The sequence below is a fragment of the Pseudophryne corroboree genome, chromosome 6 (genome assembly GCF_028390025.1).
Source record: "Pseudophryne corroboree isolate aPseCor3 chromosome 6, aPseCor3.hap2, whole genome shotgun sequence".
NCBI classification, from domain to species: domain Eukaryota; kingdom Metazoa; phylum Chordata; class Amphibia; order Anura; family Myobatrachidae; genus Pseudophryne; species Pseudophryne corroboree.
Window position 1 is genome coordinate 228,074,029 of NC_086449.1, and position 27,924 is coordinate 228,101,952.

Genomic DNA, 27,924 nt, shown 5'->3' on the forward strand with positions numbered 1-27,924 from the left:
ACTGATATACAGTAATATATATAATTTTCTATAGCTTCTATACTGCTTGTCAGGACACACATGTGTCACAGTTACACCGCTCTGTACTGATATATACAATAATTTTAAATAATTTTCTATAGCTTCTATACTGCTTGTCAGGACACACATGTGTCACAGTTACACCGCTCTGTACTGAATACTGATATATACAATAATTTTAAATCATTTTCTATAGTGTCTATACTGCTTGTCAGGACACACATGTGTCACAGTTACACCGCTCTGTACTGATATACTGATATATACAATAATTTTAAATAATTTTCTATAGCTTCTATACTGCTTGTCAAGAGACACATGTGTCACAGTTACACCGCTCTGTACTGAATACTGATATATACAATAATTTTAAATCATTTTCTATAGCTTCTATACTGCTTGTCAGGACACACATGTGTCACAGTTACACCGCTCTGTACTGATATATACAATAATTTTAAATAATTTTTTATAGCTTCTATACTGCTTGTCAGGACACACATGTGTCACAGTTACACCGCTCTGTACTGAATACTGATATATACAATAATTTTAAATCATTTTCTATAGTGTCTATACTGCTTGTCAGGACACACATGTGTCACAGTTACACCGCTCTGTACTGATATACTGATATATACAATAATTTTAAATAATTTTCTATAGCTTCTATACTGCTTGTCAAGAGACACATGTGTCACAGTTACACCGCTCTGTACTGAATACTGATATATACAATAATTTTAAATCATTTTCTATAGCTTCTATACTGCTTGTCATGACACACATGTGTCACAGTTACACCGCTCTGTACTGATATATACAATAATATATATACTTTTCTATAGCTTCTATACTGCTTGTCAGTACACATGTGTCACAGTTACACTGCTCTGTACTGATATATACAATAATATATATACTTTTCTATAGCTTCTATACTGCTTGTCAGGACACATGTGTCACAGTTACACCGCTCTGTACTGATATATACAATAATTTAAATCATTTTCTATAGCTTCTATACTGCTTGTCAGGACACACATGTGTCACAGTTACACTGCTCTGTACTGATATATACAGTAATATATATACTTTTCTATAGCTACTATACTGCTTGTCAGGACACACATGTGTCACAGTTACACCGCTCTGTACTACTACTGATATACAGTAATATATATAATTTTCTATAGCTTCTATACTGCTTGTCAGGACACACATGTGTCACAGTTACACCGCTCTGTACTGATATATACAATAATTTTAAATAATTTTCTATAGCTTCTATACTGCTTGTCAGGACACACATGTGTCACAGTTACACCGCTCTGTACTGAATACTGATATATACAATAATTTTAAATCATTTTCTATAGTGTCTATACTGCTTGTCAGGACACACATGTGTCACAGTTACACCGCTCTGTACTGAATACTGATATATACAATAATTTTAAATCATTTTCTATAGCTTCTATACTGCTTGTCAGGACACACATGTGTCACAGTTACACCGCTCTGTACTGATATACAGTAATATTATATATACTTTTCTCTAGCTTCTATACTGCTTGTCAGGACACATGGGTCACAGTTACACTGCTCTGTCTGTACTGATATATACAATAATATATATACTTTTCTATAGCTTCTAGTATTACAGTGCAGCATTTTGGTGACTAACAGTATATAGTTGTACAGTAGGCCATTGCTGTATCTTGCAGCAGTTCTGTGTCGCTGCAAGTATCCATCCATTCCATTTTCTTCCAGTGATTTGGACCAATAATATCATTGATTAGATTGAATAATTCCAGTGATTTTTTCGTTTTCTTCCAGTGATTTGGACCAATAATACCATTGATTAGAATGAATAATTCCAGTGATTTTGTCATTTTCTTCCAGTGATTTGGACCAATAATACCATTGATTAGAACAAATAATTCCTGTGATATTGAGGTGTTTGTGTCGCTTAGCTTAGCCGTCCAGTGACCACAGTGCACCTCTTTTTCTCTTTTCTTTGCATCATGTGCTGTTTGGGGCCAATTTTTTAAAGTGCCATCCTGTCTGACACTGCAGTGCCACTCCTAGATAAGCCAGGTGTTTGTGCCGCCCTCTTGGGTCGCTTAGCTTAGTCATCCAGCGACCTCGGTGCAAATTTTAGGACTAAAAATAGTATTGTGAGGTGTTCAGAATAGACTGGAAATGAGTGGAAATTGTGGTTATTGAGGTTAATAATACTATAGGATCAAAATTACCCCCAAATTCTATGATTTAAGCTGTTTTTGAGGGTTTTTTGAAAAAAAAAAACCTGAATCCAAAACACACCCGAATCCGACAAAAAAATTTCAGGGAGGTTTTGCCAAAATGCGTCCGAATCCAAAACACGGCCGCGGAACCAAATCCAAAACCAAAACACTAAACCCCAAAAAAGTCCGATGCACATCTCTAGCTATAAGAATGACAAAGTGGCGCTTTTTTCTGAGACAGGGAGTTAGCAATTGTAATGGACACTGTGTGGTGAATTAGAATAGTACTACCCCTGCATTTAGCGGTAATAGAGGAATAGAAAACATGAGTGTATCACGTTGGGCATCGTATGCAGGCTGCCAGAGTGCTGGTAGGGGGGAGAGCGCAATGAAGCCCCTTGCGGGCTTGCCACGTGTTTTATTCCCACTCTATGGATGTTGTGGACATCCATGAGTGGGAATAGCCCCTGTTAGCTGGGATTCTGGCTGTTGGTATTGTCAGTAGTCGGGATTCCGGCATCGGTATCCTTACCGCTAGGATCCCGACTGCCGGCAATGTAACCGCATCTTTAAGATGCATTTCTTGAAGCATTATACTGTAATATCTGGATTTTGTCTCCTAAAATATTGAATAGAAATAGAGACTTTTTGGGGGAGTTGAGGCTGTTCACTTTGAGAGTTAGTATTTTAAGCCCTACCGTAGGTGAGGGGTGACTTGACAAAAAAAGGGAGATAAACTGACTTGCAGGACAGAAGGGAACTACAATAGATGGGGGAAAAAATAAAAAATGGGAAAAAAGATAGAAAGTATATATGAACCTCCCCTATAAAGGGAGCAGGGTCCTTTCAAGAAAGAGAAAGTGTCAGGGGGACACTCTCTTTGCTGGGGGACATGGTAAGAACAGATCATTCTACAGTGGAGGGCAAGTACAGTACTTGGTGGTTAAGGTACGCCAAGGGGTGATGAATGATAGGAGCCTAAAGAGTAACATTGATACAATACTGTATTCACTATAGTACTAAACTAGATAATGGAGTGACTACATGTAATCTCCCAGGACCTGTGGATTATGGACAGTGGAGATAATTTAAACTAAAGCCGCCTACACGCAGTGCAATGCAGGCCAATGACCGATATTGACTATTCTGTATTATGACCGGAGGCTAAAATTAGCACATATACGACCAGAATCTCTGACGTGGGGCGTTGCCAAGCATAGGGTTAGTCCGCCCCGCATATCAAGCCCCCCCACCCCCGGGAAGAGGTGCGAAAGCATTGCATGGCAGCAATGCTTTCGCACCCAGCGAGTAACTCCCTGCCTACGCAGCCTAGTAGTGGTGGCAGATGGCTACCCCCCATGTTTGGGTCACAGCAGCTGCATTCTAACACCTATGGCACGCTCCCTCCCGCCCCATGACCTCCTCTGACTGTCAATCAGGCAGAGGCGATCGCAGCAGTGAGATGCTTTTGCATCTCACTGTGTGTGCATGCGCAGTGCATGGCAGCAATGCTTTCGCACCCAGCGAGTAACTCCCTGCCTACGCAGCCTAGTAGTGGTGGCAGATGGCTATCCCCATGTTTGGGTCACAGCAGCTGCATTCTAACACCTATGGCACGCTCCCTCCCGCCCCATGACCTCCTCTGACTGTAATCAGGCAGAGGCGATCGCAGCAGTGAGATGCTTTTGCATCTCACTGTGTGTGCATGCGCAGTGCGGCCGCTGCGCGTGCGCACTACACAAAGGGCTTCAGGCTGCGATCATGTCTGAATTAGGCCCATGGACAACAAATCCAACATATGAAGTATAGTTATGTGCTAAGCACTGAAATAGGAATGAGATCAAGCCATACACTACTCCAGCCTTGTGGCAGTTGGACTGCATTGAGGAGTAGACGTGGATTTTAGGAAATTAATTTATGATATGCAAGGGTTGATGCAGTTTATAACCTTGAGATGGCATGAGTAGTGTAAAAGGGATGTTAAAGTTGACAGCAAGCACGACTGTGACCAAAGACATGAAACTATCCTTTGCTTTAAAGTAATGAAATCTTTCGATTACATCATGTGAAAACGTGGTTGGGAGGTTGCTTGGGTTGATGGGCCCTAAACTTCTCTTATAGAATAGTAGATCAACAAAAGTCACCTAACTGACAAAGTAAGAACACCCTACACACCACCGTTAAGTTTATCATATGATGCTGGGGTACCTCAGATATAGACACAGTATGGTCACCTTACCCTCAGCACAGCAGATAGTTGTACAACAGAAAGTCCACTGACAGGGGTTCCTCCCTACAAGCACCACAGTAATCCAGGTAGGTGGGAGCGTGCAAATGGATTCTCCAATTTAACTGTAGAGACCACAACACTGTTGGAAAGGGTGGGCAGCAGTGAAGGCATGCTACAAGCGCAGGAACAGCAGCAATGGGTCCATGAGGGGTCCAGGATGGAGGCCAGATGCCACCACAGGCAACGGGATCAACAGAAGGCATTCAGGAGGACAGACAAATGGTCCTCAAGAGACACCTGCTGAGAGGAAATGTGCCAGCGGCAGACTGGCCTGCACATGCAAGCCTTCAGCCTGGCAATCATAATTGCTGCTACAAGGAGAGAGACAGGCACAAATCCCAGGTGACACAGCCAAGCTGCGGAACCACTGGAAAAGGATGTAAGGTCTCTGGGTTTTCTCGGCAGTCTGCCAGTGGAGACCAGTGTAGAGAAGGAGCAGCATGAAACCTGGAACGGTAAGAAACTGGACCTCAAGTGATATGTATCCAACTTCAATGGCTGCAAAGCTACACCCCTGAAGCATAGTTCTTATTCTGCCCAAGAAAAGGCTGCATTTTAGGATACAGTATGATGATGTGTTAAAACACATTTAAGTCTTCTAAGTAGAGATGTGCGCCGGCCTCCGTCATGGGTTTTGATTTTGGATCTGTATCTCCTTCCTGTTTTGGATCTGTATTTTATTTAGCAAAAACCATCCTTGCAGGTTTTGGTTTTGGTTTTGGATCTGTATTTTTATTTTACAAAAATCATAAAAACAGCAAAAATCACCATATTTTGGCCTGTTTTATGTTCCTACAGTATTATTAACCTCAATAACATTAATTTCCAGTCATTTCCATTTTTGACCACCTCAAAGCTCACAATATTGTTTTCATCCAGTGTAGGCCAAAAGGTTGCACCGAGGTAGCTGGATGACTAAGCTAAGTGGGTGGTACATACATGTAGCACTTAAACTTCCAGCATGGCACATCTAGGAAACAGAATGGCAGTGCAGTGGCAGATAGAGTGGCAGTTTAATAAACTATAAAAATGTTTGTCGTCTACACAAGAAAACAGTCAGCAATGCTCCAATCAGGATCCGGTCAGGATAGGTTAACAATCACGGCACTGGAATCCCAACAACCAAGATGCTGGACAACAAGCCAGTGGGACTCAGGACAGGTAAGACACGGGAGGGGGGTAGGTTTAGGATGTGGGGGGGGATTAGGGCTAGGCTGCAGCCCTGGGGGGCTACAGTTAGTTCATGGGGGTGGGGTTTTAGGTTTAGGCTATATGGAGGGTGAGTTAAATTTAGACACCACCACCAAGGGTTATGGTTAGGCTGCGGGGGGAGGGTTAGGTTTAGGCTGTGGGGAGGGGGGGGGGAAGGGTTAGGGGGCCAGGGGGGTAGGTAAAGTATACTTACCTTCCCTTGTTGGGATTATGATCTTTGGGATGCCGTGGTCGGTATTCTGAGCAAATGAAACCCAACCCGCTCCAAACAGCGCTTAATGCAAAGGTAAGAGGTGCAAGATAGAATTGTCCTTGGGCTCTCCCACCCACGCTTATGTTATATATATTAAACAGGACATGCACAATTTAACAAACCAATTACTTCAGCAACAGGGACTGCCAATTGTGGCTGAAATGATTGGTTTGTTTGGGCCCCCCATCAGTGCAGTGACGTGCGGTGAGGTCATTGGCTGGGGAGGCACTAAGATTTTATATATATATATATATATATATATATATACATACACACACAGTGGTCGAAGGAAATTTTGAAGTGGGGGTATGGAAAAGTGAAGGTTGCAATTATGCGCGCGCCTCCGTAAAAGGGGGTGTGGCCACTCAAATGGGGGCGTGTCCTTCAGTGTAGTAGGACCCCTTATACTATCTAGTACTGGCGCCCCTTTCACCTGATACCACACAGTATGAGCCAAAATTCACATTACAGCACACGGTATGAGCCGAAATTCGTATTACAGCACATGGTATGTGCCGAAATTCACATTACAGCACACAGTATGAGCCGAAATTCACATTACAGCACACCGTATGAGCCGAAATTCACATTACAGCACACCGTATGACCCGAAATTCATATTTTACCACACGGTATGAGACGAAATTCACATTACAGCACACGGTATGGGACGAAATTCACATTACAGCACACGGTATGAGCTGAAATTCACATTATAGAACACGCTATGAGCCGAAATTCACATTACAGCTCACGCTATGACCCAAAAATCATATTTTACCACACGGTATGAGCCGAAATTGACATTACAGCACACGATATGAGCCGAAATTCACATTACAGAACACGCTATGAGCCGAAATTCACATTACAGCACACGCTATGACCCAAAATTCTGATTTTACCACATGGTATGAGCCGCAATTTAACATTATAGGACATGGTATGAGCCGAAATTCACATTATAGCACACGGTATGACCCACAATTCAGGGACAGGGAGAGAGAGTGACAGCAGGGACTGAGAGAGTGACAGGAGGGACAGAGAGAGTGACAGCAGGGACAGAGAGAGTGACAGCAGGGACATAGGGAAGCAGGGGAACATTACCTGATATGTGCAGCGGAGGTGCGGAAGGGACTGTGGTTGTCGGAGGCGGATGAGCCCATGGTCTGCAGGGGATGCGGCGGTACTAATCTGTGCTTCGTCGCTGTGGCATTGATGTTCCTCTGACCACCGCAAGTTGTGGTCTGCGGTGGTCAGCTTTCAGTGGCGGTGCAGTGTGCGGCAGTGAGCGCTGGTCAGCGGCGGGCGGCTGTGATATAAATATATCATTTTTTTACTTTTATTTTATTTATTTTTCCCTGTCCCTGCAGTCCAAGTGATCTGGGGGTGAGCTGCAGTCCAAGTGATTTTGCCCAGATAACTTGGACTGCAGCTCACCCCTAGATCACGTGGACTTCAGCTCACCCCCAGATCACTGGGGGTGAGCTGCAGTCCAAGTGATCTGGGGGTGAGCTGCCCAGACACTTACCACCAAGCACAACTCTCCCCACCCCCCTCTCACCTTAGTGGTCCTGGTCCCTCAGTCCCGGAGGAAGCAGATGCTGGCGGATATGCTGAGGGCACGGAAATAGAGGTAACAGCGCTGGCCGGCGCCGCCGCGCTGTCCCCAGCTCTGGTGCTCCCATTGTCTCCAGAGCTGCCGCTGCTGTAGGCAGCTCCAACATCGGGTCCCGCCGCCGCCGCTGCCCCCCCCCCCCCCACCGCCACGCTCTTGTAGTGGCAGGCAGCTCCACTGTAGCGCCGGGTCCCGCCGCAGCTTGACCTCAATGCCTATGGGTGATTGGACCAGCGGATCCATCACTGGATCTGCTGTCCAATCACATCTGCCTCGCTGACAGGGGCGGGTTTCCCCTGTCAACGAGGCACAGGCATATGTGCCGCTTCCCCCGCAGTTTTTTAATGGGCTTTTACAGCCCTGTGCTTGGCCCCGCCCCCATTTCTCTCACATTCCAATTGTTAACGGGAGGCACTGCTATCAGAGCCTCCCAAAGTGATTTAAAGATTTAAAATGCTTAACATAATATAAAGAGATTACTTATGACACAGAATATGTGTCATAAGTATCTTATTTATATTATTTTAATCATTAATGGCAGGGGCCCACAGTACCCAAAGGTGCAATGGGATTCAGTCCAGCAGCCAAGGGTGACAAAAGCACTGGCAAATGGACTGAGAAGGTGGATGCCAGGAGCTTATGATATGTTGTCTGCTGCATCGATGGTGGTCACTAGACCTCAGAAGTGAGGGAACTGTCTTTATACCCATTCAGAACCCAGGGCAGTCCTAGTGTGCACCGCCCTCGGCTCCTGGATCACCTTGTGGAGTAGGTCCGGAGCACATCCAGAGCTGGGCCCAGACCAGCTGGTCTCCGCAGGAGGGGTGGGACTGGAGCTGGAGGAGGCCTAATCCCCGTGCGCTCTCCTCTGGATAATGACCCGATGTGAAATAGACAGCCAATGCCTGGTTGGAGGAGAAGCTCCAGAGCAGGGGAAGCAGCCAGGCAGGAGAGCGAGTGGCAGGATGGGATGAGCCTCGCTGTATAGCCCCATGAGGATCCGGTGACGGAGGCAGGTGGGAAGCCGACGGTGTTGCTACGGCCCTTAAGCTGTGCGGAGGCGTGCAGTGCCGCATCCCGATCCATGTGCTCACCCCGCTCCTTTGGCTCCAGCCACTCCACCAGTGGAGCTCGGCTGCCTTCAGATGACGCTGCAGGAGGGGGGAACAGTGCCGGTTCCCTTGGGTGAAGGCAGTGGCGGGGGAAATCAGCTTTGATTAGTGTGCGGGTCCGCCTATCATTTGTGGGCCCACCCCCCCTATCATTTGTGGGGCCCCCCCCCCCATAGCACGTCACCAGGTCACGGAATTTGTCATGCACAAAACTTGTGGCCGGGTGACAGATAAGGGGGGCGGCGCCACAGATGACAGGCGGCCCCATGCACCAGTCGGCCAGTCGAGGCACTTGTACAGGTGCCGCTTCCTGTGGATTTTTTAATGGGCTTTTACAGCCCTCTGCTTGGTCCCGCCCCCTACCCGCCCCCTGCTTCCGGCCATATACAATGACTAGCGTGAGGCACCGCTCTCGGTGCCGCTGACATTAGTTAAAAAGGTATTTATGATTGCCATAATATTAAGAAGATACTTATGACACAGAATATGTGTCATAAGTATCTTCTTTGTATTATTTTTATAATTAATGACAGGGGAGGCACTGCCTCCCCTGCCTCCCCTGACTGCATGTCCCTGCATCAGTGTGTACATCCTCCACTATCAATTTGTCCCCACTGGAATCTACCATTACAGGTGCCTCTGTATTTTTTGGACAAAATTGCTGGCAAAGGTCTTCCTCATTAAATTTGTAATTCATTTTGATGAACATCATCTTTTCCATATTTTTGTGAAGTAACTGCCTACGCCGATCGCTGACAAGGTACCCGCCTGAAAACTCTGAGTACACATTGGAGGGTGGACAATTTAAGGCGCCCATAACTTTATTGTGATTACATAAACCTTTTTCTTAAGCTAGCTTATCACTAAAATAACACGACACCACACACTGAAATAAAGACACGGACACGGTAGCTGGAGTTAAAGGTCAGACGATGTTTATTGATCGCTGACCAACTCTTTAAACTATAATTGTGATCGAATTAGAATTAATTTAGATTATAGATTTAAATTTAGCTTGGAGGATGGCAACAGAAAGTCGCTACCAGACACCAGCACCAATCACCTAGATGAAAACCACCAAACCAAGGAGGGAAGTACCCAGACCCCGCCTCCTTCCCGCATAACCCGCATTGTGCTGGCCTCACCCCTCTTTTCTCTGGCAAGCGTTCGGTTCCCGCAGGGGAACGTCTAAATGTCCAACCGCAAGAGAAGGACACACCTGCCGTCCTTCTAAAGAAGGAGCCCCACAATGACCACTTATGCCTGTGTGACAGCTGGTTGGTAGCGACTTCCCGCCAATCTGGCTTTCAATAGCCTACTGAAGGAAATAAAACAATCGATACAATCCGGGAGGGCGGGCGGGCATACAATGAATGGCAAGAGGAAGTCTGAGGCAAATGCTCTGCCCTATATACTATCCTAAGACCAACCTATCAAGCTTGATGGACAACCTTCTAATCCAATAGGGAAAACCACAGGAAAAAACTGATCTGCCTAGCAACTGCTTAGTCATTAAACAACCAATCACAAAAAGTTGAGCTCTTATATTGCCTCAGGCTTATGCAGCCTTCAGCTTATTTAAGGCGCCCATAACTTTATTGTGATTACATAAACCTTTTTCTTAAGCTAGCTTATCACTAAAATAACACGACACCACACACTGAAATAAAGACACTGACACGGTAGCTGGAGTTAAAGGTCAGACGATGTTTATTGATCGCTGACCAACTCTTTAAACTATAATTGTGATCGAATTAGAATTAATTTAGATTATAGATTTAAATTTAGCTTGGAGGATGGCAACAAAAAGTCGCTACCAGACACCAGCACCAATCACCTAGATGAAAACCACCAAACCAAGGAGGGGAGTACCCAGACCCCGCCTCCTTCCCGCATAACCCGCATTGTGCTGGCCTCACCCCTCTTTTCTCTGGCAAACGTTCGGTTCCCGCAGGGGAACGTCTAAATGTCCAATCGCAAGATAAGGATACACCTGCCGTCCTTCTAAAGAGGGAGCCCCACAATGACCACTTATGCCTGTGTGACAGCTGGTTGGTAGCGACTTCCCGCCACAAAGGTTTACAACCGCCACCGCCATCCGCAACCAGCAACCATAACCAACTAAGAACAAACTAGATAGCCCTACCGAAAAGGACCAAAAATATCCTCCAGGAAAATCTGCACTCCTTCCGGAGAAAGATGAACCCCATCCTCCTTGTAGAACTGCCTATTACGCAGCACAAGTAAAGGATGCCTGATCGCTACTCCATCTATGGCCCTGACAAAGAGAGACACTGCCGAATTCACCTTCTTGCGGGCCTTCTCCAGCGCCGAGAAACGCACCGCACCACGCCAATGAAAACGCGGCACTATCTCCGACCAAACAATGCGCACTCCTGGCCAGTGACAACGAATCACCACCAAATCCGCCTTAACGGACAAAATCAAATCCATGCCCTTAACTCGACCTAGATCATTACCACCTAAATGAAGGACAATACAACTAGGGCGACCCCAGCGGCGCTCACGGGAAAAAAGGAGCCGTAACAAGTCACCCCACAACATACCTCTGACACCTAACCATCGAAATTCCCTAGACCCAAAAACATCAGCTGCCATAAGTGCCCTGGGATGCCTCGCCGCCCAAAAAATATAGGAATGGCCAACCAGCCATACATGCTCCCCAAAATTGACGATAGCTGAAAAAGAAAACATCCTAACATCAGAATTGTGAACACAATACATACAGAATGCATAACGTAACAAAAAACCCAAGTGAAGGAGAAAAATAAAAAAAACCTCCCGTGGACCTTGATAGAACAGCCAATTGAAATTAGGCCCCCTCGGAGGAAAATTTTTAAAAATTCACTTCACACCCTCGATTCCTGAACGGTAAGCGTTCAAAAACCGACGAGTAAATACGTTTTTGGGTTAGCGCAACAGGCGCACCTACAACTTATCCAAACGGACATAAGACCTATAGGAGGCAGACTTCCAACGGCCCAGCTCCCGAATAGCCATAGGGGATGAACCCGTAGCCGCTGCATGGGTAGCCGCCCTAATCCGAAAGGAATGGGTACCGAAGTCCGCCCCCCGCAAGCCCAATGCCGCCAAATTTTTTTTAAACACAGCAGCAAATTGAAACTTTGTCAGCGGGCAAACCTGCGCGTGAACCAGCAACTGGTCGCCCCCCGGAGGCCTCAACCGTATATACTCCTGCGTCAACCGCAGTGGGCAAGCACCCGTTTCCTCCTGGGCCTCCAAGGACACCCAGCGACCCCGACCTGTTTGATCTGTCTTGGACCGCACAATCCTACAGAGCAACAGGCCACCCTGCATGCGCACATTTTCGTAGAGCAGACCCGACTCCCGAGATGCCTTGCTGCAAGCCACTAACTCGCTTACTCGGAAAGCCCCAAAAAAAGCCAGGGCATACGCACAACTAAACAAAGCCACCTCGAATTCCGAGGTCGCAATTTGAGGCAGCACACGCAGCAACTCTGTTAGAAGCTGCAACGTCACGGGTCTACGGGAGTCCGCGGGCGCCGGACGCAACCTAGCCTAACCTTTCAGCGCTCTGGAAAGGACAAAAGACCCCGTGGGGTCCGTCATCCCGTGGAGCCGCGAGTGAAAAGCAATGCCCGCAAGGGCAGATGCCATGGCCGCTTTCGACCTACCGGTTTGGTAATGTTCCCAAACAATAGCCATCAAGGCGTCAGCCGAGGACTCACCTGCTACCCTGTACCTACTTTGAAAGACCGACCAATCACGCCAGGCTGCATCATACGCCCTGAGAGTGGAGGGAGCCAGAGCACACCTGGCTAGAGCAGCAAACCCGATTCGACAATCTGCCAGACAGAAGGCGGGCACAGTAAACCCTCCGCCGCCGCACCCGGAACCAACGCCCGGAACCTGTCAAATTGGAACCGAGACAACGCATCCGCAATTCCGTTGTCGATTCCGGAAACGTGACGGGCCCTGAAATTAATATTGCGCCGCAAGCAAACTAACACTAGATGCCGTAGCAGCCTCAGAGCCTGCGGAGAGGAGGAACGCTGATTATTAATCGCATGTACCACCCCCAAATTGTCGCAACGAAACGAGATGTCCCTATTCGCGAACTGGCAGGCCCATAATTCAAGAGCCACTATGATCGGGAACAATTCCAGCAAAAGGAGGCTCTTGGTAAAACCTCGCGTAACCCAAGAGGCCGGCCAGGCAGCAGCGCACCATGCCCCAGCAAAAAACGCCCCAAAACCTTGACTGCCCGAGGCATCCGTGAACAATTGTAGCCGCTTGCTGGAACAACAAGGCGAAGGCCACAAAACCTCCCTGTTGAAGGACACCAGGAAAGAGACCCAAATCCGCAAATCATCCCTGATCTCGCGGGAAAGGTACACGGTGTGATGCTGCCGGACCGTCCCTGCCGTGGCCCGTTCAAGTTTGCGACAGAAAATCCTCCCCATGGGGATAATCCGGCACGCAAAGTTGAAAGAACCCAGCAAGGACTGTACCTGCTTAAGCCGAACCCTGCGTTTGCCCAAACAGTCAGTAATTAAACCCAAAAGCTTACGCACTTTACCTTCGGGTAGGCAACAGCAACCCCCCACCGTGTCTATTTCAATTCCTAAATAGCTAAGACAAGTGCAGGGGCCCTCACACTTGTCCGGCGCGACCGGCACCCCTAAACTGTCGAACAAGGATCTAGTTACCGACAGAATATCCCCACAGATCGAACTGCCCCCCGGACCCACAAAGAGAAAGTCGGCCAGGTAGTGAGCCACCCCGCGTTGGCCGGAGGCGGACTGGACGCACCAGTGCAAAATGTGCTAAAACTCTCAAAGTAGGCGCAGGAGACCGAACAACCCATGGGGAGACACCGATCCACGTAAAACTCGCCCCCTAGTTTGAAACCCAGAAACCGCAGGGAATCCGGATGTAGTGGAAGCAGCCGGAAAGCCGACTCCACGTCCAATTTTGCCAACAGGCCCCCCGGACCACAATCCCGCACCAAGCGCAGAGCGTCATCAAAAGACTGATAACATACCCTGCACACAGCCTGCGGAATAGCGTCGTTAACCGAAAAGCCCGGAGGGTGCGACAAGTGCTGTATCAGGCGGAACTTGCCCGTGACCTTCTTGGGCACCACCCCCACTGGGGAAATGCACAAGGAGGGCAGCGGGGGAAAGGCGTAGGGCCCCGACATGCGCCCCAAACCGATCTCCCCGTCCACTTTCCGCCGTACCTCCTGCGGGAATTAGCGAGCCGATCTCAAATTCTGTCGCGCCACCACGTGCACCGAATCCGAAATGGGCAAACGAAAACCATGCCGAAAACCCTCCAAGAGGAATGACGCTGCCGACTTGTCGGGGTATAAGCTCAGCCAGCGCCGCAACTCGGGAACTCGAATCGGGGAGAAGGCCTTACTTGCCAATTCCCCCGGCCTCGGCAGGAGCGGAGGACTTACCGCTCGCCGCCGAGGTGCAATCCTTGGCCGGGTGACTGGCCCCGCACAACTTACACGAGTGGCGAAAACGACAATTCGCCCCCTTGACGCATTTGCCCTCGTTGTAGGCAAAACACTTCCCTTTCCCTATCAAGTGGGAACCCGAAGCCCCGGCCGCCCCGGGCTTCTTGACCGTGGCGTCCGGGGTGGGCTTAACCTGCTGCGTGACCTCAAACCACACCTCGACATCCTTAAAACCCGCGGGCAGGGTGGGGTTGCCATCCTGATTGCGACGGAATTTCTCATCGTAATCCCGCCAAGCATAACCCTTGGATTTTAAGTACATGTCATGTACTAAAAACAAATATTTAACTAAGTTGGAATACTCCGCGGGTCACGATTCCGTGTAGCAAGCAGTAAAAACCAAAAACCCTCGCAACCACTGGTGAAAATTGCGGAAAGCATTTTCCCCAATGCCACCCGGTTTCTTAGCTGCGTCAAAACCCTGCCGCATCTCATCCGTAAGGGTGAAGATGTCAACGTACTTCCCCTTCCGGATTTTTTCTCGCATTCGCTTACGAACTCCCCGCGTAACTGCTGTGTTGGCGCAATGCACCATCTCCGCATGACGGGGGGGTCAAGGGGAACTGCCGACGCTGGCGCTGCCACTTTCTGCGCTTCCTTCGCCATGTGCCGCGCGATAAGTCTGGCTAATTTACGCGGGCGCCGCGGAGAACCTGAAGAAACACTGCTCGATGATGAGGAAGAACTACTAGATGAACTGTATAAAGGAAGGGCATGCTCACCAGTGTTAGAGGGACCCGGAACAGCATCTTCCGTTGCACCCGACTCCGTTGGTGGCCGAACTTCCCCCGTTGATGCCGCGGCCGCGGCCCTCAGCGACCTTCGTCCCCTACGCGACGTAGCCCCGGAACCGGCCAGCACCTGTGAGGGAGAAACAGAAGGGACAACAGGCGCGGGGGAAACCAGCGCATCATTGGCAATGGGGTGAACATGCGGGGGAGGAGGCCAAGCCCAGTCGCTCCGCGGTGGAGGCCCGGCAGGGAGCGGCGGGGGATGACCCCCAACTGAGGGGTACGCAACGGCGTGAGGGAAGGCAGCCCCAACCCCCGCAGCGCCCCCCATGGAGTAAGCAGGTCGCCATGAAGGATGCGGCATGTAACCGCCCGCCCCCGAAAATCCGGACGAAACCGGGAGGAACTGTGGAGGGGCAGGTGGGGGGGGCGGCAAAATTTGCGCCAACTGATTCGCTCCAGCTAGGGACGGCCCAGGCAATCTCCGTGGAGCAGCACCACGTGAGCGGGAGCGGGGGGTGCCCACAGCCTCTACTAGGCGGCGGGGGGGGGGGGGGGGAGCGGAGCGCCGAGGACGGGTCATATCAGGAGGTGAGGAGAGCACAATAAAACAAACGGGCAATTCACACAGCAATGGCAATACAAGGGAAGGGGGGTGACAAGGGGTACAATAAAACAAGCAATGTGGATCTGCAAAACTAAATGACAGTGATAAGGTACTTATCCTTCCTGGGCCATACAATGAATGGCAAGAGGAAGTCTGAGGCAAATGCTCTGCCCTATATACTATCCTAAGACCAACCTATCAAGCTTGATGGACAACCTTCTAATCCAATAGGGAAAACCACAGGAAAAAACTGATCTGCCTAGCAACTGCTTAGTCATTAAACAACCAATCACAAAAAGTTGAGCTCTTATATTGCCTCAGGCTTATGCAGCCTTCAGCTTATTTAAGTAAGGCAAAGCCAGTTTGTGCAAGGGCCTCCAAATTGCCTTTTTTTTTTGCCAGTAGTGAAACGGATTGTCTGACATGCCTATTTGGATGCGATCACTAAAATAATCATCAACCATGAATATAACACTGCATTCTGGCCTACAGTGTCACAATATGCGTATGAATATTAAGCTGCAATATGACCTGCAGCATCACAATAATTGTATGAAATTGGGGTATGGCCAGCAGCGTCACAATACTTGCATGAATATTACACTGTAGTCTGGCTTACAGCGTCACAATACATGTATGAATATTAAGCTGCGGTATGACCTGCAGCGTAACAATATTTGTATGAAATTGTGTGGTGATCCCTCCCCCTGTCCTGCCGGGTGGCCCCGGCATTGTATTCATCCCTTACCCCTTCTTCGCAGGGTGTCCCCGGCATTGTATTCATCCCTTCCCCCTTCTTCGCAGGGTGGTGCCGGCATTGTATTCATCCCTTCCCTCTTCTTCGCAGGGTGTCCCCGGCATTGCGGCTTCTCAGCACCAGTCTGCCTCACTGGAGATCCCCTAGATGTGGCACTGCGGTTGCTTAGCAACTGCTCTCAGTGCATTTTCTACACAGACTCCGGGCAGCTTTTCCTCATTCTTCCCTGCCACAGGCACACGTGTGACATCACAATGCCAGCGCCACCGGCGGGACAGCGGGAGGGATCACCGCACAATGAGGCTTTGGCCTCCCTACATAAGGTACGTTGTTTGCACTGTTTTACTTGTATGCACCTGATGAAGAAGCCAATGGGCCTTGAAACGTTGTGAATAAAACAGCACAGCTTTATTTATTATAAAACCGGAGGAGTGCCGTCTTTCCTTTTTATTAAGGATACTTGTATGGTGTATATACAGTATGTGTATATACAGTATGTGTATATATATATATATATATATATATATATTATTTTCCCATTAGATTTTTAGCCTTTATTTTGTTTATACTGTGGCAGAGCACCCCTAGATTGAAACACCAGCCTCTTGACGGACAGACGCAGCAGCCCCTTGATGGACAACACAGCACCCCTTTATGTACAACAAAGCACCCCTGGGGACGGACCACCTACAGTTAGAGTACCACCTACAGTGTCACAATACTTGTATGATTATACACTGCGGTCCGACCGGCAGTGTCACAGAAAAATAAAAGTATTGTACACGGGGGTATTGCACAAATATTTTTTTTTTTACCCCTAGATTGACAAAGCACCCCTGGAGGACACAGCAGCCCCAGTATGGATGGACACAGCATGGACAGAGCACCCCTGGAGGACACAGCAGCCCCTGTATGGATGGACACAGCATGGACAGAGCACACCTGGAGGACACAGTAGCCCCTGTATGGATGGAAAGAGCACCCCTGTGGGACACAGTAGCCCCTGTATGGACAGACACAGCATGGACAGAGCACCCCTGGAGGACACAGTAGCCCCTGTATGGATGGACACAGCACGGACAGAGCACCCCTGGAGGACACAGCAGCCCCTGTATGGATGGACACAGCATGGACAGAGCAACCCTGGAGGACACAGTAGCCCCTATATGGATGGACACAGCACGGACAGAGCACCCCTGGAGGACACAGTAGCCCCTGTATGGACAGACGCAGCATGGACAGAGCACCCCTGGAGGACAAAGCAGCCCTGCCCCTTGATGGACAACACAGCAGCACCCCTGGATGGACAACACAGCACCCCTGGACACACACAGCATGGACACGTCCCCTCACTACAAGACTCACAGTCGGATGGCGTGATCACTGGTGACCTTTATAGAGTCTGAAACACGCGAGAATCGTTTTGCTTCATTTTCCTGTAGAAAGCCAGCTCCCTGCCTAGTCAGCACTAGCCAGCTTCTATGGGCTATGAGCTGCAGCCGATGCAGCCCATAGAAGCAGTGGTTTTTGTGCATGTGCAGTACCGTCGCAGCTACTGCGCATGCGCCAGGTCCTGGCGCCTGTGTACTATACATAGCACAGGTGCCAGCTCCCAGGCAGCGGCCATGGTGGGGACAGTGAGGGGGAGATGTAGGAGCAACAATACGTGTGGCTGTATCTATCTGTCTATTTATCTATCTATCTATCTATCTATCTATCTATCTGTCTGTCTGTCTGTCTGTCTGTCTGTCTGTCTATCTATCTAATCTCTATCTATTGTATTTTGTTAAAGTCAGTGTTTTGTAACTTTGAAACTTCATTGTTAAGTGTCATAAACATGACCATCTATTAACTCTTTTAACATTTATCTTTCGGTGCATAATTATGACTGATATTCATAGGAACCACATTGTGAGCAGTTATTTTATCATAGACTCAGGTTACTGCCACCTCTGAACCAAGCAGCAGTAACGAACATCCACTGTGATTACTCACACAATGTATTAAGTTTGGCTCTAGGTCAATGTCATATTTAGCTCACTGAATTAATAGATGCTCCCCATATTAGAAAAAATGGACTGGTTTTTCCCAGAATGGCTGTTGTCAGGGATGGATTAAAGCATTGCCTCAGAGCAAAACTTATGGGAGACCTGGCGATGCTGCTCCTTTGCTTGGCACCTGCTCTACTTGGATTAAAGGAAAGCGGGAGCCTCCTATGAGTATACCCAAGTCCACCGCATGCACACTGATGTCCATTTGAGAATTCTAAGAGCAGAGCAGGGAACTCATACATTTCATTGCCAAAATCCTGTCTGCTTTAGGCCACAAAGTCTGCAGCAACGTGTGCTAGAGCGTATTAATGGGCTGGCCTGGGATCACCAACCTGTTTTTAATAAAAATAATTTTTGGATACAGTCACTGCGCTGTCTGCCCTACTGTGCTTGGACAGATATAATTATGAGCCAAGAAGTGAAGGAAGGAAAAGACTGCAAATCCAAATGTGTCTCCTAATGGCTCAAAAACCAAGAACTACACTTGCTAACTTACTAGGCTATCATCATACAGCCTATTTCTGTCTATGGCGTAGCTGGCCTGAGTGCAAAAAACACTGGACACAGTGGGCCTGATTCAGATGTTGGAAGAGGCATAGCTGCAGCTTCCTTGGACCCTTGGGGTCATGCAAGCCGGCCGCTGCATTTCCTACCAAGAGGCCAAGAAATCTGCTTCTTCCAATGGAGATCCGGCCTCATCACTCCCCCAAAATGGAGACAACATGCCTCTGCCTTGGGAAATGGTGGCAGCTCCCTCACCACCTCCAAACAGCAGTAGACTGTCAATCACTACAGCTATTGACGTCACAGACCCTTACTGCACATACGCAGTATGGTCCTGCACATAAGAAACGTGTACAGTACAGTACAATCTTATATTCTTTGTATGTAGAATGCTAGGTAAACGTTAAGGTGGCAAAGAAGAATGCTGGTATGACGAGGTTAACTTTTACTTCAGTGTATTAATACTAGTCTGCCAGTTGTACACACTGGACTTGGATGAAATGAAAAATAAAACCTTTACATAATGAAAGAAGTCTAATGAATCTACCATCCTATAACTTGCAGAAAAACCTATTTAATCACAATTTTGGAAGCTATCCTTTGTATAATAAAGAATATAGCCTATTCTATAGAAGCTATTATAAAACAAAATAATGGGTTATGTCAAAAAACTGTTAGTCACCGACTTTGGCTGCTCTTCATTCTAAGAAATGTAGGGAACATAGATTTGATGAGATTCTATACCGAATACCTACTGTGTGAACTCCAAGTTTTAGCAGTGGAGATTTCCTCTGTTCCGCTATTTAAAAAACTCATAATAGCAGTGATCATTGAAAAAACAAACCAAAGTGTTTTATTATTTCACAATACAAATACATATACTTTTACAATCGCACCACAGCTTCTTTATTGATGATTAAAATCAATGTTCTGTTACTGTAAAAGTACACGAAATATAGTGAAAGTTATGATGTTATTGCAGAGCTCTTATTCTGCGCAATCCTGTATTTATTTATTTATTTTTTATTTCTATTAGATAAGTTTCTGCAAATAAATTTGCTGTTATTTAAGGATTTCGGTTATTTTCTTTACCCTGGTGTGTCCCTTTTGGTGATCAATGTCCAGTATGTGAAACACAGTGTCTGGTTTCATGTGAACAAGAAAGCTGGTTTGAAATCCCGTCCACCACTCTTGTCTTCCTAAGATATTTGTACAGTACAGACAGGCTGCCAGTGTCCGTCATTTTCTTCCCTCTTACCAGCCTGTTTTGTTTGCTGACTTGAAGTTCCTGGCTGCCTCCCCTTTTTCCCAACAAGGAGTTCTATCCCTAACCACTCACGTACCTCTAGCAATGAGACTCTGCTTCTTAATCTCTGAGATTCTTTTTATAGGAAATAAATGTAATTGTCACGGTGGCAAGCTGGCCTTTATTTCACACAGCTGAGGTCTAGAGTTGCACCGCTTGCCTGTGCATGTGTGACTTGATCTGCCCTTGGGACAGAGAGTTTCAGGGACTTGGCAGAGACGGGTTAAGCATTGTGTCTGCTGGTTGTCTGTTTGCCCACAGTGTGAGCTGGACATAGCTGGCATTGGCACAGACATGGCAACTGAAGGGTCTAGTGGTTTGCAAGTTCTTCTCTCTACTCTACAGGTAAGAGATGTTTTGTAGATATGTGAATGTACTGTAGTAATGGCTGGTTAACCCTTTACACGTAAATAAATAATTTGCAAGCTCTGTGGGTTAATTGTTCTATTTAGTTGTTTCAGTAGACACATTTCATAAGCCTCATGTTACTATCATTATATTGCTTGCTAAGTAAATAGTGAAAGTGAATGCAAACCTGTTTTTGCCATTTTATTGTGCACTACAGCTCAACAAACACATATAATGCTCATGTCTTTCATTCATAACTTTTTAGAACTTTTTGTAAAGCTTGACATGAATTGTGTCTCATACTGTAATTAATTAAGAAATAAGACATTTCAGTAGCCTGACAAAAGCAGGTTTTCACCCAGTGTAATGAATCTTTATATACTGTACTTCCCAGAATCCCAGCTCACTTCCTGTGTTCCCATGTGACTACCTGTAAAACTTTGTACTAGAACTGTGGTCGTGACCCTGTTTAACCCCTTATATCAGAGGTTCTCAAACGCAGTCCTCAATGCACCCAGCAGTCCAGGTTTTAAGTTTATCCATACTTGGCCACAGGTGACTTAATTAGTGCCTCAGTCAATTTCATTCAACCATCTGTGCTGAGTCTTGGATATACTTAAAAACTGGACCATTGGGGTGCCTTGAGGACTGCTTTGAGAACCTCTGCCTTATAATATAATATAATATATAATGAACTAATAAGTAATAACCTACTGCTTATTGCATGCTCGTGACCCTTTCAGTAAAGGCGGCACAATGTCTTTCATTTCCTGTAATCATCCTCAGAATAAAAATGTATAGGCCAGGATGTAATGAAGTCTGAGTTCGGCGGCCACACGGGATGCCGGCTGAGTGCGGACTTTTTTTTTAAAGGGGCAATCATATACAAAGCATGGTTAGAAAATTATAATGGGTGTTATTTTGGTTCACTAGCTTTTAGATAATTTATTTTTTACTGATTGGATCTATTTTGTGGTGGTGAAACAAAATGCGCATACTATGGCCGGGGTGTAATGAAGTCTGAGATTGTCCGGCATCCTGCACAGCCACTGAACTCGGACTTCATTATATCCCAGCCATAGTATGCACATTTTGTTTCACCACCACAAAATAGATCCAATCAGTAAAAAAAAAAAAAATATCTAAAAGTTAGTGAACTCAAAATTCACACTCATTGTAATTTCCATAACTATGGAAATTAATTAACGTTGGCTTTCATAATACATACATAATGCGTACATAGTTAACTTATTAAACAGAGATATGGGAAACCTGTGATAATCCATGACTAAAGCAAGTATTAAAATGTGAATTGTTTAGAGTAATGTAATTATTTACTTGAAAACTCCAAAAACCATAAAAGACAATTTTCATTGCAAAAATATTGGGATGCGAGGTTATTGACAAAGCAGTAAAATGTAAAAATTGTGAAGAACAATATATTATATTATTTTAAACAGCTGGACTTGTTTTTTTGCATAAGCCATACGATTCCATCACTTCAGGCACAAACATTGCACGTATTTACTACTGGAAGTGGAATGCACTTGACTTGTAGAAGCAGTTTCCTCAAAAGTAATCTTATTATAACATTTGCTCCCATCATTGATTAAAACTTTTCTGGCTTACTCCCAATGTTCTGTTGGTTTGACACTCATTTGGCTATTGCACAATTCTGTAAAGTAAGATATCATGACTGTGTCATACATCAGTTTATATGTGCAGAAGTATGTTGAAGTATATTTTGTTCCTTGGCAATAAGTAGTGGATAATGCCACCTTCACAGTGATGTAAAAACAGGAAGTCCCAGAGGATTTTTGAGTGACTTTAATGCTGCTTCATCAGTTTGTGAGTTATCCTCAATTTGTTTAGAAAAACAGCTTGAAATCCTCTGAAACTTACAGTATCAGTGCATTGCACCAGTAGTGTCCACTTGTATGTAATATGTACTGTATGTACAGTATATAGTGGAAACAGTTGAATAACCATATTTTGATGGCCATAGCTATGCATTCCATTAAGGTATACTCTAAATGAGTCATGTGTCACAACTCCAAATATAAGTTATGTTTTACTCAAAGCTATATAAAGTAACACTGACATATGAGGGTTAATTCAATTAGGGGAGAAGGGAGAGAGCTGCCTTTGCAACAGTGAATAAATGGTGGCAGATCTTGTCACCTTTGCATCTTGCTCTCACCCCAGACTTGCTGACTTTGTGCAAAAAAATCTTCAAATCTGGAGGTACTGTAAGTGCAGCATATAGCCGCATTTACTCGCAGCGGGAGAACGTCACCCCTAATTGAATTATATAGTAAATTGCCTACAGCAAAATGTATTAACTACAATAACAAACTTTAATGTTTTCTGTTTTGGCCAAGACTACTGTATGTAGTACATCACAGCCATTTGCATAACCCATTCTGAGGCTCACCACTTAGAGATGTCAGATATTTGAAATAAGAATTAAACTAAATGCAGTATTGATAGTCATTTGTTTTAGAATCAACTAAATAAAAAATGCTGACACTAAGCTTGTCCTACAGTTGTAGCATATATCTGTATTATGCCAGTTCCTGATTAAGGATAATATGACTATCTTCTTATAATAGTCGCTCATGTTAAGATCACATTCACAATTATCAGTAATTTATGTGGTACACAAATTATATTTTAGAAATATAAGTTTCCAATTATTAAAATTTGGTTACCCAGTAATTTTAAACACTTCTATAATTTTGTAATTGGGCAGAATGCACTAATTACTGTATATTCTAGACATGCTCATTATATCAGATACTGTATACCTGTTGGAGACGACTTGTTGTCTTTAACATTTTTGAAATGAATATATTATATATAAAAAGATGTTTCGATTAAAATTCATGAAAAATGCTGTGCTTGTGGTTATCTTTAGGCTCAATAGATTAGAGCAGTGGTTCTAAACCTCAGTCCTCAAGTACCCCCAACAGTTCATGTTTTCCAGGTCACGTAGCAGTTGAACAGGTGTATTCATTACTCACTGACACGTTATAAAAGACCCACAGGTGGAGCAAATTATTTTACTTGCAATCCTGTGAGGAGAATGGAAAACATGATCTGTTGGGGGTACTTGAAGACCGAGGTTGAGAACCACTGGATTAGAGTATAGATGGCACTGCATAAAATGCTATATAATGCTATACAAATCTATATACAGATGTGTCCACTTACATCTAGCCTCCTGCCATGTTAAACTGCCCTTCTAGTCACGACATGTTGTGGAGTGAGCTGCTAGCACTGAGCGTCTTTGTGTACAACTTTTTCTTTTAAAATTATTTTATTCACAAAACGATGCAGATAGGGCGCACAAGCAGCTAATGCTGTTAAAAATTATATGTGGCATGCCTATATTTTGTTTGCGACCATGGCTGTATCTGCATAAGAAATGCAACATTAGAGTGTTTTCCTAGAAAACACAGTTATGTAGCATTTTGTATGCAGATACAGCCACAGTCACATCCAGAATATAGACATACCCATACCTCCCAACATGACCCTCTCCAGGAGGGACACAATGCTCTGCTTCTGGACTTTTCTCTTAACTTATGATTGCCGGCACCTGTGTTGAACAGGTTAGTGGATAAGAAAGGTGTTTCAGCACAGGTGATGGCAATCATAAACTAAGAGGGAAGTCCAGGAGCAGAGCATTCTGTCCCTCCCGGAGAGGGTCATGTTGGGAGGTATGCATACCACATATAATTTTTAACAGCATAAGCTGCATGTACGTAACTGTAACTAACTGTATCGTTTTGTAAATTTGACACATTTTCGGCAATAAAGACGCCTGATGCTAACGGAGTTGCATGGGATGTGTCAGCTCACTCACACCAGGCATCTTCTGCTACGTGGCGTTTGAGGCAAGATGTATGAGGACATATCTGTAATGAGCGAGATGTCCTTTATGCACGACCGGAGCTTTGTTGGTGGTTTAGTCTGACTGACCAGAATTAAGTTTTTGTCTTTGTTTGAACCATACTTGCCTGCCTGACCCTCTCCATGAGGGAGAAAATGCTCTGTTCCTGGACTTTCCAGGTAATGAACTGTATGATTGGCATCACCTGTGTTGAGCTAGTTAATTGATAAGAAAGGTGTTTCACCACAGGTGATGGCAATCATACATTACCAGGAAAGTCCAGGAACAGAGTATTTTCTCCCTCATGGAGAGGGTCAGGTAGGCAAGTATGGTTTGAACTCCATCAGGACTACACACTGTCACACTCTCATACATAATATGCAGTACTAGGCTTCCCATACTATCCCAGTTTAAACCGAGACACTCTTGAATTACACAGGTTCTCTGGCTGGCTTAATTGAAGACAGCATTTCACCTGGTTTTAATCAGCCATAAAATCTGTGCAATTAATGAGTGTCCCGATTTAAAGGGATAGGGCCAGATATACTAAGCCTTAAAAGTTATAAAATACCAGCCAATCAGCTCCTAACTACCATGGCCCTGTTTGAAAAATGACAGTTAGGAACTGGTTGGTGGGAAGTTTATTATTCTTTTTGGCTGCTCCCTTCGGAACCCAAGTGTCACACTGGTGCTGAATATTAACTCTTGGTGCATCTGCAAACTGGTGTTGCATTTTATTGTCATTGCCTAAAGTGCAGCTGCAGCCCTTAGCTACATATAGGCAGCATTAACCCCTATTAACACACTATTGTTATTTTGTCACCTCCTGCAGTGCAGGCCAGAGCTAATAAAATACAGGGGCAGCATTAATCCTTGGTGCCCACTGGTGTTTTTTGTGACTGCCTTGTATACATTGCAGCCCAGAGCTTCTAATACAGTGCAGCAGCATTAACCCTTTTTTTGTGCACAGTGCATTCTGATGACTGCAAAAGTTTATGATAAAAAGTTAAAACAAAAAGATACAAAAGTTTAAAAGTGAAAAAAATATATATTTTTGTACAACTTGTGTGTGCAGTAGGTGCCATACCCCACTGCGTTCACATACATGCAAGCACTGTGACTCTGCAGTGTGAGTTGTTATTTGCGAAAAAAAAGTTTAACATTTTTGGGGGCTTTTATTCTTTTTGTGTGTGCTGTAAGTGCCGTACCCCACTGTCCTCACATAAATACAAGCACTGTGACTCAGCAGTATGAGTTGTAATCTGCGAAAAAAAGTTAACTTTTTTTGTACAACTTGTGTGTGCAGTAGGTGCCAACCCCCACTGCGTTCACATAAACATAAGAATTGTGAATCAACAGTGTGAATTTGTCATTTGTAAAAAAAATTAAAAAGTTGTTATTTTTGTGTACAACTCGTGCATCCAATAAAACCCAGTAGGTTCCATGCTGCATTAATAAATATAACTACTGAATCGATATGGATCATAATAAGTCAATAGAAGAGCAGGAGCAGCAGCCAAGTACTGCTGCCAGTCATGATAATACTAAAACATCTACTAATAGTGGTTCAGGGGGCATAAAGTTTAAGAAAGGGCACCTGAATCAAAATTATTCACAATGTTTTCATTACAAACCAACAGAACAGTGCCCCCAAAAAAGAACACTGCTGTAAGCCTGTAGAACAAATTGTGTGTTCACAAATCCCTGAGGAGAGTCTAGGGTTTTCCACGTTAGCTATGTGTTAGTCTGACATTTTTCAGACTGTACTAGTAGAGACACCTCCATTCCAATATTTCTGCACTACCTGCAAATGTGGGGATGAGCGGTACAAGTAAAGATGGTGACGATGACATAATAGAAATTGAGGAAGCTAGTGTGGAAGCGGAACAGGATGAGAGGGATATTTGTGTACCATTTCACTCTAATGAGGATGATAAGTATGTTGATTATGTTGTTTGTGTTAGTGGTAGCAGTTCTTGATGTGATAAAAGAAAGCCAGTGTGATGCCTGGGCATAAGACCAAAAATGCCAACTCTTGGGTGTGGGATTATTTTTACCAAAATCGTTCCAACATTTGTGAAGGTATCTGCTCCATTTGTGAGGCCAAAGTTAGTAGAGGTAGGGACTTTAACCATCTAGGCACCTCCTCCATGTTATGTCATTTGCAGTGAGTTCATTAAATTTATTTGACAATATTATAATAATTTGTAATAATAAGCAGTCCAGTATCAGCTACCAGCAGTTTGGACCAACCCATGCAATCTCCACCATCAATATCCTCATCATCAATCTCCTCATTAGTGATGAGAGGTAGTCCTTTCAAAAAAATGGTTTGTGAGGACCGATACAAACCAAGCAGTTCAGCCAGGGATGTAACCAGCACTTTGTGGGCCCCATAGCAACATTTTGAAGGGCCCCCTGTCCCAATGCTTTTAGCAAGACACATCTCTGCAGCAGTTGTTAATTGTATGTCTCATAATAGCACCCTAGTTCATTTTATGAACCATAGCCTTAGTTAATGTATACCCCATAGTAGTGCATTAGTTTATTTTTTGAACCAGAGTAGTGCCCTAGATCACATTATGTAACAATGTTGGGCTGCCAGTACACATTGTACAATACAGTACCCCATATGCATATTATTACATACTGTACAGTGTCCCCAGTTCATAATATGCCACGTTACAGTTCCCCCAGTTCATATGATGTCATACTATAGTGCCTTCATTTCTTTTTCGGACACATTACAGTCCCCACTTCATATTATGTAACATTATAATTAGTGATGAGCGGGTTCGGTTTCTCGGAAACCGAACCCCCCCGAACTTCAGCCTTTTTACACGGGTCCGAGGCAGGTTCGAACCTTCCCGCCTTGCTCGGCTAACCCGAGCGCGCCCGAACGTCATCATCACGCTGTCGGATTCTCGCGAGGCTCGGATTCTATCGCGAGACTCGGATTCTATATAAGGAGCCGCACGTCGCCGCCATTTTCACACGTGCATTGAGATTGATAGGGAGAGGACGTGGCTGGCGTCCTCTCCGTTTATAGAGAAGAGAGTAGAGAGTTAGAGACACTATTTGGTATTTACTAATTTTGGGGAGCATATTAGGACTGGAGTACTACTACTTGCTGATAGTGTGACCATTGACCACCAGTTTAATTAATCCGTTCTCTGCCTGAAAAAAAACGATACACAGTGTGACACAGTCACATACCATATCTGTGCTCAGCCTCAGTGTGCTGCATCATCATATGTAATACTGTATATCTGACTGTGCTGAGTGCTCACTGCTCACACAGCTTAATTGTGGGGTAGACTGGGGAGCAGTTAGAGCAGGAGTACATAAATAAATAATATATTTTAAGTACAGTGCACACTTTTGCTGCCAGAGTGCCACACTGCCAGTGTGACTGACCAGTGACCACACTGACCACCAGT

At 45.4% G+C, this 27,924-nt stretch overlaps 1 protein-coding gene across 2 annotated transcripts in view; it reads left to right on the forward strand.

Moving 5' to 3' along the window:
• The first annotated feature begins 20,195 nt into the window (after positions 1 to 20,195).
• Positions 20,196 to 27,924, forward strand: part of AGBL1 (AGBL carboxypeptidase 1) — a 1,210,518-nt gene continuing 1,202,789 nt past the window's right edge. For both annotated transcript variants that reach the window (XM_063925754.1, XM_063925755.1), the window contains exon 1: positions 20,196 to 20,586. In XM_063925754.1, the coding sequence (XP_063781824.1) occupies positions 20,536 to 20,586 (51 nt within the window). In that variant the 5' untranslated portion in view covers positions 20,196 to 20,535. The remainder of the gene's footprint in view (positions 20,587 to 27,924) is intronic.